Raw genomic sequence first — 12,924 nt, 5'->3', positions numbered from 1 at the left:
CACACCTTTAACTGATGGCATTAAGGGCAGCGCTGCCCTAATTACCCTTTAGTTGTTTTGCCATATGGAATCCTGATATTAACAGACTCCAAATAATTAGGATAGAAAGCATGGCATGGAACACACATACAAACACCACATCTTAATCACAACTATTATACAGGTAAGTAACTTTGAGTGATTGTCCATCTATATATTCCACTGCAGGTGACTTCCAAGCACTGACCTTTGCTGGCAGTGTGTACCAGGAATTTAGCAAACACAGAACTGTCCTGCCAAGTTTGTGTCATCTCTGGATGCTCTTACCGTGGCATAATGTTGTGTCAACAAGTAGCTGGAAATAAGACATTTTACACAGCTTCATAATTGGTAGATTTCTGAAAGAGGCTATAGAAATAGACTGAGTCCTTGTGGAATGTCCAGTTACTCTTGAAGGTGGGTGTTTGTTAGGAGTTGGCTGATTGGATCTCCTCTTGTACTGGACTCTATTAGCAAGTCTTTGTGATGAAACAGCCTCATCTTTAACTCCCTCTGCTTATGTTCTCTGCGTGGTTGGTATATTGAAGCAAGTCAGGTTTGAAAGGGACAGAGGCGTAGCCTCGCGTGCTTGGTCACGAAGGTGTAGGAGGCCATGTGACCTACTAGGCTGAGGCAGGTGCACACCGACATTGTTAGGAAGGTTTGAAGACCTCGAATAATTGACACCATTGCTTGAAAACGCAACTACGGGAGGCAGGCTCTGGCCAGATTGGAGTCCAGAACCACTCCGATGAAGTCTATTCTCTGCGTGGGTGTCAGAGTCGACTCCTCTGTGTTAATCATCAGGCCTAGGCTCCCGAAGAGGTCTTTGACGATGCGCAGGTGCTGCAACACTTGTAACTGGGAAGTCCCTCGAATGAGCCAATCGTCAAGATATGGGTAGATGTGTACCTGACGACGCCGGAGGGAGGCAGTGACTACACCCATGCATTTTGTGAACACATGTGGAGCCGTAGAAAGGCCAAACGGAAGTACAGTGAACTGAAAGTGTTGATGGTTGACCACAAAATGGAGGTACCGTCTGTGTGGTGGGTAAATTGCGATGTGGAAATACACGTCCTTCATATCGAGGGCGGCATACCAGTCTCCTGGATCCAGGGACGGGATAACGGTCCCCAGGGTTACCATGCGGAACTTCAGCTTTATCATGAATTTGTTGAGTTCTCGCAGGTCTAGGATCAGTCGTAGACCTCCCTTTGCCTTGGGGATTAGGAAGTAGCAGGAATAAAACCCCTTGCCCCTCATGTCTTTTGGTACCTCCTCTATGGCTTCCATGGCTAGGAGCGACTAGACCTCTTGTAAGAGGAATTGCTAGTGAGAGGGTCCCTGAAGAGGGACGGGGAGGGAGGATGGGAAGGCAGAGTTGAAACAAACTGGAGGGCATCCCACTTCCACCGTGCACAGGACCCAACGATCTGAAGTTAGCTGGGACCAGGCAGGGAGGAATTGGGAGAGGCGGTTGAAAAAGGGAGGAGAAGGATCCGGTAGAGCAACTGGTGGGCTGCCCTCAGGCATCCCATCAAAAGTTCTACTTGGGTCCCACTGGTGGTTTAGGGGGCGCCTGATTTTGACCTCCTTGAAGGCCAGACTGCCTTCGACGATTCCCTCTACCACACCTTCTGCTGAAGTCCTGACATGGCCTAGGCGGTGCATAAGGACGGTGTGGCTGGGGCTGGAAGGTCCTGCATTGGGTCATTTGCGTGTGCATACCCAGTGAGTGCATTATAATGCGATTGTCCTTCAGACTTTGTGATGGGGTCAGTCTTATCTGAGAACAGGCCCTGGCCTTCGAACGGCAAATCCTGAATAGTTTGTTGTAATTCAGGGGGAAGGCCTGATATCTGGAGCCAGGAGATACGCCTCATCGTCCCTCCTGACACCAGAGTTCTGGCTGCAGAGTCCACTGCATCCAGAGAGGCTTGGAGGGAGGTTCTTGCTACCTTTTTACCCTCCTCAAGTAGGGCCGTAAATTCTTGACGGAACTATTGGGGAAGAAGCTCTGTAAACTTCCACAAGGACACCCACGTGTTAAAGTTATATATACTTAGGAGGGCTTGTTGGTTTGCCACCCTAAGTTGAAGGCCCCCAGCCGAGTATATTTTGCGGCCTAGGAGGTCCATGTGCCTAGCCTCCTTTGACTTAGGAGCTGGGGCTTGCTGGCCATGACGCTCCTTTCCGTTCACCGATTGCACCACTAAAGAGCAAGGAGGTGGGTGAATGTAGAGATATTCATACACCTGAGGGGACTCCCCTTGCTGTAGGCGGAATCGAGGCTGGGGATTGCCAAATGGTGTTCACGTTAGCCTGTATGGTGCAGATAAATGGAACAGCCACTTTAGTAGATGCATCAGCCGATAGGATGTCCATGACAGGGTCCTCTATTTCAGGGACCTCCTCCACCTGTAAGTTCATATTCTGAGCCACTCGTCTCAAAAGGTCTTGATGGGCCCTGAGATCAATTGGTGGAGGGTCTGAGGAGGATGTTCCTGCCACCGCCTCGTCAGGTGAGGAGGAGGGAGAAGAGGCCCAGGACCAGGGGGTCCTGTGGGGGCTCCTGTACTTGAGGAGCGTCATCTGCGTCAGGTGGAACCTCGGTGTCTGCAGATAGTATTGGAGCCTCATCCGTGCGCGCGAGTGGTGGGGCGTGGTGTAGTGTGTGTCTCTTCTGTGTCTGATGGGGCCAACTGTTGAGCCACTGATAGTGCACCTTGGCTGTGGTGGTATGCCCACAGAGTCCAGAAGGACCAGTGATGAGGCCCTTGCTTGTAGCTTTGGCTCTCTGGAAATATATGGCTGGGGACGTCAGAGTCACGCTCCTGAGGATAGGATGCACTACCAGCCTGCGATGACACCGATGTGTATCTCGATGGCCACGGCGGTGCCGATAGACCCTGGGAGGGCGCCACTGTTCTCGGTGCTCGATCCCGGGGTGGTACCAGGGAGTGATACTGGAAGCTATAATGGTACCGCGAGCGAGACCAGGATCTTCTACCGTAGTGGTGCCGGGAGGTTGACTGGGACCTCAAGTCCCTTCGTCTGGAGCAACTGCGGGATACACGGTGCCGAGAGCGATGCCGTGAGTCGGACTGGTACTGGGAGTATCTGGCTGGCGAACGAGATGTCGAACGGTGCCGCGAGTACAACCAGTACCGCGATGGAGAGCAGTGCCGCGACTGCGAGCGGCGCCGTGAGCGGGAATGGCGTGCTCGAGAGTGTCTTTGAGACCGTGATCTTGAACGATGTCTCTCTGTTGGACCAACGGAAGATGGCCTTACTAGGGCCGGTTTCCTGATGGATTGTATGATCCGCACCGGTGGTACCGGGGGTTGAGGCCATGTCAACTCCTTTATGGCGATGAGCTCCCTTGCCGTGGAGGTTTCTGGTGTAGAAGGGAGGGCAAGCTCAACCACAGCATGAGACGGGGAGCTGTCAGGTACCGGATTCTACGGCACTTGTGGGACCGGAATTGACGGTGCCGCGCTCACTGGAGCTGCAATCGGTGGTGCCACAGTCGACGGTGCCGCGGCAGATGACGGTGCCGGACGAACCGTCTTCGAAGAGCGCTCCTTCTGTGGAGCTGAAGCAGCTGGAGCACTATGTTGCTTCCTGGGTCTCAGAGACAGGGAGCAGTGCCGAGCAGATGTCGGTGCCGGGGCTCCTTCTCGGTACCGGAACGGTCTGGGGCTGAAGGGGCGCTCTTTACAGAAGCAGTCTGTTGGGCGCTCGGTACCAGTGCTGCAGGACTAAGTGCCGACTCCATGAGGAGCTGTTTCAATCGAAAGTCCCGCTCCTTCTTCGTTCTTGGTTTAAACGACTTGCAGATGCGGCACTTATCGGTAAGGTGGGATTACCCTAGGCACTTGAGGCAGGAGTCGTGGGGATCCCCTATTGGCATCGGCTTCTGGCACGCCGAGCACGGTTTGAATCCCGGTGCCTTGGGCATGGGCCCGTACTGGGATGGAGGAAAGGGGCTAATCCCCGATCCCCCTCAAACTATATACACTAACTATAAATACAACAACTAATACTAACTATAACTATAAGAACTCGAACTACACACACAATAAACAGCAAAGAACTATGAGTAGCTAGGGACGTGGAGATCAGGAAAGCCGTGCTCCACAGTTCCAATGACCGTCACGGGAGATAAGAAGGAACTGAAGAGCCGTTGGATTGGCAGGGGTATATATCCGGCACCATAACAGCGCCACTCCAGGGGGCAACCCAGCCGACCCACCGAGTGTTGCTAAGGTAAAAATCTTCCGACGAATGTGCATGTGGCATGCGCACACCTAACTGGAATTGATATGAGCAAGTACTCAAAGAAGAACTCAGATTTCCTAATGTACTCAGTTCTTTCTTAATAAAAACAAATTGCTCCATGTACAACTAAGAAATGCAATTTTTCTTCACCTTTGAGGTGCATTATTTGGGTCAAATGAACCCAAAACTGTTTTAGGTAAGAACCTGAGGTGTGGTTTCAGGATATCTAGTCATTAGGGAAAATCATGTATAGTGGGTCTGCCACTGGAGCCTGTAAATCTCTCATTCTTCTGGTCGACCTTACTACCACCAAAGAAGGATGTTTTTGATAGAGAGGTGAAACAGAGTATGGAGTGAGAGGCTGAAAGGGTAAAACCAGAGGACATAGTAGAATCAAATTTTAACAGCACATATTCCTTTTCTCAAGTGAAGGCTTATCAGACGTTTTAGAAACCTTGCCACCTTTGGGTGAGAAAAAGTAGAAAACCGCTGTATGATGGGCAAAAAGCTGTCTCAAAGAGCTCAAAGACAGGTGAGAGTTCTTGAGCTGTAGAAGGTAATCTAGGACTGAGATGTGAGACTGATGGAGACAATGGTGATGGCACCTATATTAAGACTCTTTTCCATTTGGAGAGGTAAGTGGATCCTGTATAGTCTTTCTGATAAAATCAGTTATTCAGCATCCTTGCTGTCAGATGGAGTGTTGTGGGATCTGGATACAGGATCTGTCCTTAACTCAGATATTACATCCAAGAGCAGAGGTAAGGTTATTTGGTGACTGAACTAAACCTTTGGAGATTTGCATACTAAATTGCCTTGGCCAAGTCGGGGATATCATAATTAAACGTGGCTCTATTCTGCTTGGTTTTCCTTAGAATTCTTGGTATCATGGCAATTGGGAGATACACACATAATAGTATCCAAGGGCCATGAGATTAGAATTGGATTTTGAGCCATTCCCCCAGAGCAGAATCAATGACATCTCATGTTTTCTCTAGTGCAGTGGTTCCCAAACTAGGGTTCATGAACCCCTAGGGGTTCGCGAAATGTTTCAGGGGGTTATGGGGAAAAAATTCCCTAATGGTCGACAGAGCTGTCCCTAGGGACCCTGGGCAGCACAGGGCCAGCAGCCTGGAGCCCCTGGACTTCCAAGAATTAAGCAGATCAAAGCAAGCATATCTATCACACTGAGGGGATTTAAACTTTAAGCCTCCTTATAAGAAATGGAAAGAGATGTATTTTTTGCTGTTTTTAAAATTAAATAGCTAGTATTGTTTTTAAAATTATTATGAAAAGCAAGTTTAAGCTTCGTTGTAACGTGTTGTTTTCCTGAACTGCTCAAGACCTGAATGCTTGTGTAAGAGGAACTCTTTGAGATGGCTTCTCAGATACCTTCATGCTGTTTCACATCTGATACTTCTTGATGAAACATAGGAGCCTTGTCTTATAAACAAGCTTACTCAAAGTGATACAAGCTACGAAAGTGAGATCTTGGAAGAGTGTTGCCGTTTTCATAATGTAATAAAAATAGTGTAATGATAAATAATTAATAATAGTGTGTAATAAGCATGTCATAAAAACAAATTTTATATTTCCAAGATCACTGCTTTTATAATTTATACTCAGTAAAAGAGAAAATCCCTGGAAATATTCATTTTTTAGAAGGGGGTTTGCAAGACTTGACATTGTGGTGAAAGGGGTGCACAGGTTGTTAAAGTTAGGGAACCACTGCCCTAGTGGAACAGATCTACAGAGGGAAAACCACATCTTGAGAAAATGAAGTGAATCACCTTTTATCTGAATTCCCTGCTGAGGTTATCCACTAGTAAATTGTGAATCCCTGGAAAGAGACTGGCTTTTAAAAATATTTTAAAAAAATATATGGAGATATACCTCTCTCATAGAACTGGAAGGGACCCTGAAAGGTTATAGAGTCCAGCTCCCTGCCTTCACTAGCAGGACCAAATACTGATTTTGCCCCAGATCCCTAAGTGGCCCCCTCAACGACTGAACTCACAACCTTGGGTTTAGCAGGCCAATGCTCAAACCACTGAGCTATCCCTCCCCCTCATGATGTGCAGGAATGCAGCAAGTGCAAAGTTATACTGCCTCCCAACACAGTAGGGAGGATCTGGCTCATCCCTGCTTGTTTAGGTAAAATATAACAGTTGTGTTGGTCATTACTTAAAACAGAGAGGCCTTTGATCTTTGCCAGAACGACTTCACAAATTTGATGGATAGCTCTCAATTCCAGTATGTTTATATGAAATGATGTTTCTTGAGGTGACCAAATGCCCTGAGTTCACAAATTGTCTATATGGCCTATTCATTCTAGGGAAGATGCACCCATCACATGGATCTTAGAGGGAAACGGACCTCTTTGCAGGCTCTCTTTGGATCTATCTACTATTTCAGAGATAGTAAAACTATCAGTGGAACATGCCCCCAAAATTCCTGGCAAGTGACCTGCACCCATACAGTGCAAAGGAAGGTAAAAACTCCCCAAGTTCACTGCCAATCTGACCTGGCAGAAGATTCCTTCTCAACCCCATGTATGGCGATTAGTTAGACCCTGAGCATGTGAGCAAGACCAAGCCACTAAAGCACAAGAGAGAGAGAGAGAGAGAGAGAGAATACTCAGTGCCATTTCAGAGCTGTGATCTTCCACATCCAAAGTCCCATCTCCACCTGTGGCCATCCCTGATGCTTCAGGAAAAGGAAATGAAAAAAACACCTCTAAATACATCGGGGGGGAAAAATCCCTCTGTGACACTTGCAGGTGGCCAGCTGAAACCCTGAAGCATAGGCTTTTAGAGAACATAAGAGATAATAAACCAGAAGTGAATCCCATAGCTGTTGAGGTGCTGGAAGTGGCCTCATAGGTGTTCTCTCTGGATGAGCTCGATGGGGAACTCCTCTTTCTCTGAGTATCCTGTTTCGGGGAGGTCGTGTCTCACTTCCTTGAAGCTTCGGAAGGCTGAGCAGTGCCATTGTTAGAAGCTTTACTGCTCTGTGACTGTTGATGTTCTCTCTTGAGGAGGGTAGTGGGACTTTTCCATTAAAATCATTTTAAGGCAGAGATCCCTCACCTTTAAATTGCTACAGTGAGCACATTTCTGGGGGATATGAGTTTCCCCCAGGCAACAGATACAAGATGCGTGGCTGTCAGAGACCGGTATTGCCTTGTGGCAAGAGTCGCATCTCTTAAAATCAGGTGAGCCTGGCATTACGTCCATTAATTTTTCCCAATCGGGAAGGGAAATGAAAAAAAAATCTAGAAACTGGTTAAAGGAAATGCTCTCTCTACTGCTAAGCTAAGGAACCAAAAGGATGCTTGTTTGTTTGTTTTTAAATAACTGGCTAAGTAAAGTCTAATTAAAACTACCTAAGAGATACAAAAATACTGTTTTTAGTGTTATAACAAGTTACACTCTTGGCACTGAATGAGTCGAGGCTGATGTTGGTATTGAGGTTGATGGCAATCAAAGGATCTGTACCGTATGATAGGATATTGCCAAAGACTGTAGCGGGGCCATAGGCATAGTAGTAATCCGCACGGATGTTATTGATACCAGCAAGTTCAGTGCATAAACTTCTGAAAAGAAACATCCTAAGATGAAATTCTCCTGCTCAATATATCTTCTTAGAAACAGACTTACAAACAGCACGTCAGTAACATACCCTTCACACAGATAAGTTAAGCATCTTGTATGGCCATTTAATAGCATTACTGCCTCACATCATGTACAATTCTTAAATCCTGGGGACTTGTGCTCAGTCATGATGAGACTGCAGCAGGATAAAGAACGTTACAGGAAAGAAAAGGAAAGTTTCCAAATCAAGAAATGGAAATGCTATAAAACATTTCTATCACTAAATCCAATCTAGGTACTAATCAACTAATTATTTACAAGACTTTACACATAAAAAGAGACTACATGATGTACAAAGAACCTTTGTGTGAAACCTCTGACTAGAAGCTATGGGTTGTGAGAAGGAACTATGCGGTGGTTGGGGCATCCCACTTTTAGAGCCACGAGGACATTCAGAGAGCATGTGCTGCCCCAACACACATTGCTGATCAAAAGACTCCAGCCTGAGTGCACTGGGAACACGTGCCCCAGCAGTGGTATTTACACAGACAATTACATGAAGAAATGATAGTGGTCACAGTGCTGCTCAGTTTGAACTATTCTGAACACCCTCCTGTCCAAAAGGGGGTTGGGGGGTGTTGCCACAAAGGGCCATGCTAGCTTCTAGAGGCAGGCCAAAGGATGTAAAATTGAAAGCCATTGCCAAATCTGTCTTCTAGTAGATCCTGGAAGTCAGACGTTCAGTTTATAGAGCCTAAGGTGGCTCTTGGATAGGGTGAAAGAAAATTTGGGAGTAGCACATCAGATTTCTACCGTCTTCCCAATAGGAGGATGGATAGGCTGTATCAGCTCTATGGGGCTGCCTTGGCAGACAACAAGAAGCTCTGTCTCAAACATTTCTGTTCAGTGGATATTTTAAAGATCTGTGAGAAACAAGTAACCCTCACCCACCCTTTATAGGGTTTTTGCAATATGGGAAAGTGCAGTACAGCTGGCTAGTTTGGATCTACTTCCAGCCTACCTTCTCAGGCTGACTACCTGAATTGGGGAGTGGGTGGGATGGAGAGAAGGATTAGGTTCCCCCTGGCCCATAGGGCACTGGAAAAAGTCCCTCAAAGGAATTGAGGGCCTGCTGAGAAATAGAAGATCTCTTTGGTAGATTTTATTCTTTTGGCAGGAAGATGAGAAGATTCTTTGTGGAAAAAGAGAAGTGTAGGAAGGCCAGGGCTCCTAATTGAAGTGATTCCCTATTGGGAGCGAAGGAGGTTCCCCCCTGCCAATCTCCCAGAGATAAAGTGTATCCCCTACCTCTACCATTGTCTTGCAAGCCTCAGACTGGATCTAAGCCCTCCTGGAGATCCTCTCAGATATCTGTGGGAAGTTGGGAGCAGTCAGCCATCTCACTGGGATGGAGTGCTAATAAAGCATAGAACAGTTGCCCAGTTCAAAGGCACTCCCAACCCTGTTCAAGACTGGCTGTGGAGTGGGGCAGATTGGCAGAACCGTTCTCCTCTACGACTGCAAGGAGAGGCAAATTAGGTACATTTTAAACTGCTCTTCCCTATCTTTTTCTAGAATGTCATCTAGGGCTCTTCTGAGGTCTGGAAGAAAGATGACACCTTGGCAGAGGGGTACTCGCTGCTTCCATAGATAGAGAGGAATAATTGGGAAAGCATGCCTCAACACCAGGAGGAGGAAAAACAGCAGAAGTAAAACCCTGCATCTGAACTGGCTGCCTGATGGATATGAAGATTTGTTCATTCATCCATATAGACTGCAGGAAAGTGCTGCAGTACTAGCCCACTTCACAGCAGCTTGTTACTTTTGGTCAGGGCAGAAGAAGAACGACATGGGCTGTGTCAGAGAGGAGAGAGAGAGAATGGAAAACAGTAGTCAGCACAGGAAACTAGGGAGAAACATCTATTGCGCAAGGCAAGGAGATGAGAAAAAATCATGTTATGACCACCACTAACTCCCACTCCACTCAAGGATCATGAGAAATGGTAATTTACTAATCTGCAAACTTCATGACAATATTGCACAGGTCCTTTATATCGGGTGATAAAGTTTTGAAACACTTACTCCTATTAGCTTTGTGATGCACATACTTATTTTAACTAAACTGATTATATTTTAAAGAAATGTGAACATTATATTGGTATAAAAACTGTACTCACTCTAGCAGCTCTAGAAATAGAGTTAGGAGAGTTCAGACCAATAAGTTGGCCAAGGATGCGCTTCATTTCTTCTGTTGTTCCTTTTGTATTCAGACCACCTACGGCTATTCAAATATAGTTATGTTGAAACCTGCATGCTAAGTGTAATTTACAAAATGTATACAATCAGTCTTTTATTCTGAATATATAAGAATTTCAGAATTAAGATACTGGAGCCCTTGTCAACACATACACAAGTGTACCAGAAACACTTATGCATAACTCCAATAACTGGAGAACGCACACAATAAAAGGCATTCCTCTTTAAAATCAAAATAAATTTAGAGAAATCTAGAAAATGTTCACTAATTTATTATAATATAACTTTAATATAAAATGTAAAAATTACCTGTCTGTGGATAGGTTTGAATGTGCACATATGGATGAGTCAACAATTCAGAAATTGATATTCTTTGTTTAGGGTTCCTTATTAAACAGCGCTACAAAACAAAAAGATTGAAAAAGTAGGTTGAGTGGGTGAATAGTTGAAGCTTTGTTTTCTACAGTTAAATATACATGCTTAATTTCCTGATTCACTACTGTTATGCTGGTATCCATGTACAAATCTGTAACTTATAAAACTTGTTTCGGTAGGATATCATCAAATTGGCTGTATCTGTTGAACTGGAAGGAAGCTGTAACACATGTATGGATCCTCAGCGCTTAAAACCAAGATGCCTAGAAATCCCCTATTCACAGAAGAGAAACTGAAATACTCCTGTAATGTCACTCCTTTGCAGACATGAGGAGTAGGAAGCTGTCCTGTTGTAAATGCCAAAGTAGTCTGACATAGTTTAGTTAGGGATAGAACTGGGAAAAATAGTTTGAGCAAATATTTTATTTTATTTATTCATTTACGGGGAATGCAGATTCTAATCAACTAAACATTTCACAAATTTATGTAGAAAAAAATTCTACTTGAAATGACCATTTCAAAATTTCCTTCAATTTTATTAAAAAAAATAACAAAATCAAAACAAAACATTTAATTCAACTAGAAATATTTTTCCTAACTTTATCAGAAATCCCAGCTACACGAAAAAGCAATTCTTCAGGATCTAGATCGGAGTTGTAACTTTCATATCACAGGGTTAACATATACCCCCCACATCCTATATTATCAATGCTTAATCCTAAACTACATGGGCGGCGATTACCTTGGCACTAGTGAACCAGGATAGAGCTATCTTCTAGTTATGTTTTAAATGAAGACACAACTTACCTGAGAAGTTACAATTTACAGAAGAGGTACACTAACAATGGAGCCTTTGACTTGGTTCTGTTTGGACAGATCATGTTGGAATACACGTTTTTTACTTTTAAATTCAGAATTGGAAGTTTTTTAAAAACCTATCTTCTGAATAGGAATTCTAATTATGCAGTCACATTAATTTGTATTAAATGAATGTAATAGCTGCAGATTTAGTCACATTTGTGCAGAAATTAGATGCTAAGAAATTTCATTAACAGAGTTAAGGTTGCCCAGTGGGCTCCCAAAATATGGAGAGTGGCTAAATTTAAACCTCTGAAAACCAGAATGTACTGTGTACACTACCCCCACAATGTAACCTTAATTTTGTCCCCGGGAATTGGCAAAAGTCGCAGAGAACGATTCAATAGCGCAGTGCACCATAATAGGTAGACATGAGGAAGTTCTAACAACGTGTCACTGTGTGTTGTGCTCCACAGCCTTGAATTCCAGCATTTATCTGGATGTGCTCCAACTGCCTTCACTGTGTTAGGTGTAGCTATATTGAATGGTGGAGAAATTGGTTGGAGCAACTTGGCTGAGCTGTTATTACAATGTGATAAGAGGCACGTGTGTTTTTAAAAGTTCAAGTATGCCTCATTTTAATGAGGAGTTTTGTAGACTGTGTCCACAGAGGAGCACAATGGTGTCTTCTTGCCTTGGAGAATCCCAGCACTCAGGTGGCATATATGACAGTAGCCTCCAAGGAGTGAGGGATAAGTGAAAACAATGTCTCAAAAGGAATTCTCAGGGCAAGGGTGGAAGTGTGGTAACATTCAGCAAGCTTGGGATGGGGTTTGGGTGTAGGCCAAGTATAGTTAGCTCCTGTTCGCTATGCCTGATCTAACCATGAGCATTGCTTTTCCAAGGAGAAAGACTTAGACTTTGTCCTACAGTGCTCAGGTTCCCAAAGTGTTCTGTAACATCTGTAAGGGTCGAGTGATAGTATGTGTTATTGGCATAATGGGGCATCATTCAGAGGAAAACGTTAAGGTTGGGTTGGGTGGCTAGTGTGTACTTTACTTATATTTCCTTGTTTTCAGATGTTTAAATTTAGACAAACACTCTCCATATTCTGGAAGGACATTAGGCACCTTAACTCCACGTTAATGAAATTTCTGGGCATTTAGTTTCCTTCACTGGGGAAAAAAAAAAAATCTCAGCTCCCTGATTTACCACAGCCCAGCTCTGCCCTTCCACTGCCTTTGGCTTATAGGCAATGATTATCCCAGACAAAGACAGACTGCATGTTAGTCCCTTCACAACTTCTGCATCATCTCCTCTCCCTTCTCTCTGCCTGTCCAGCATAGCCTGGCTCTCCCTGTCCAACCATCTTTCCCACAGAGAGGCAGGTGTCAGCATGGAACACACAGGTTGAGGATCTGGAGAGAGGCTGCAGGAACAAGTATGGAATCAGTGGGGCAGACAAGGGGGGGAGGAGCATGAGAGGAAGCATGGTCCAGTGCATAGGACCTGGGACTCCTAGGTTCCATTCCCTGCTCTGTGATAGACTTCCTGTGTGACCTTAAGCAAGTCTAAGTCTCCGTACTTTAATTTCCCCAAC

General features: G+C 45.0%; 1 protein-coding gene across 2 annotated transcripts in view; it reads right to left on the bottom strand.

Moving 5' to 3' along the window:
* The window catches only part of TTK (TTK protein kinase), a 95,289-nt gene that overhangs the window by 1,515 nt on the left and 80,850 nt on the right, over window positions 1-12,924 (bottom strand). The window contains exons 19-20 of one of the 2 annotated variants that reach the window (XM_032774990.2): window positions 10,461-10,551; window positions 10,073-10,176 (exon numbers count right to left, since the gene is read on the bottom strand). In XM_032774990.2, the coding sequence (XP_032630881.1) occupies window positions 10,073-10,176; window positions 10,461-10,551 (195 nt within the window). The remainder of the gene's footprint in view (window positions 1-10,072; window positions 10,177-10,460; window positions 10,552-12,924) is intronic. The other variant, XM_075063817.1, reaches the window with a different exon arrangement.

The sequence above is a fragment of the Chelonoidis abingdonii genome, chromosome 3 (assembly GCF_003597395.2).
Source record: "Chelonoidis abingdonii isolate Lonesome George chromosome 3, CheloAbing_2.0, whole genome shotgun sequence".
NCBI classification, from domain to species: domain Eukaryota; kingdom Metazoa; phylum Chordata; order Testudines; family Testudinidae; genus Chelonoidis; species Chelonoidis abingdonii.
Note: the sequence above shows the minus strand (reverse complement) of the source record. Positions and strands in the feature narration are given on the sequence as shown.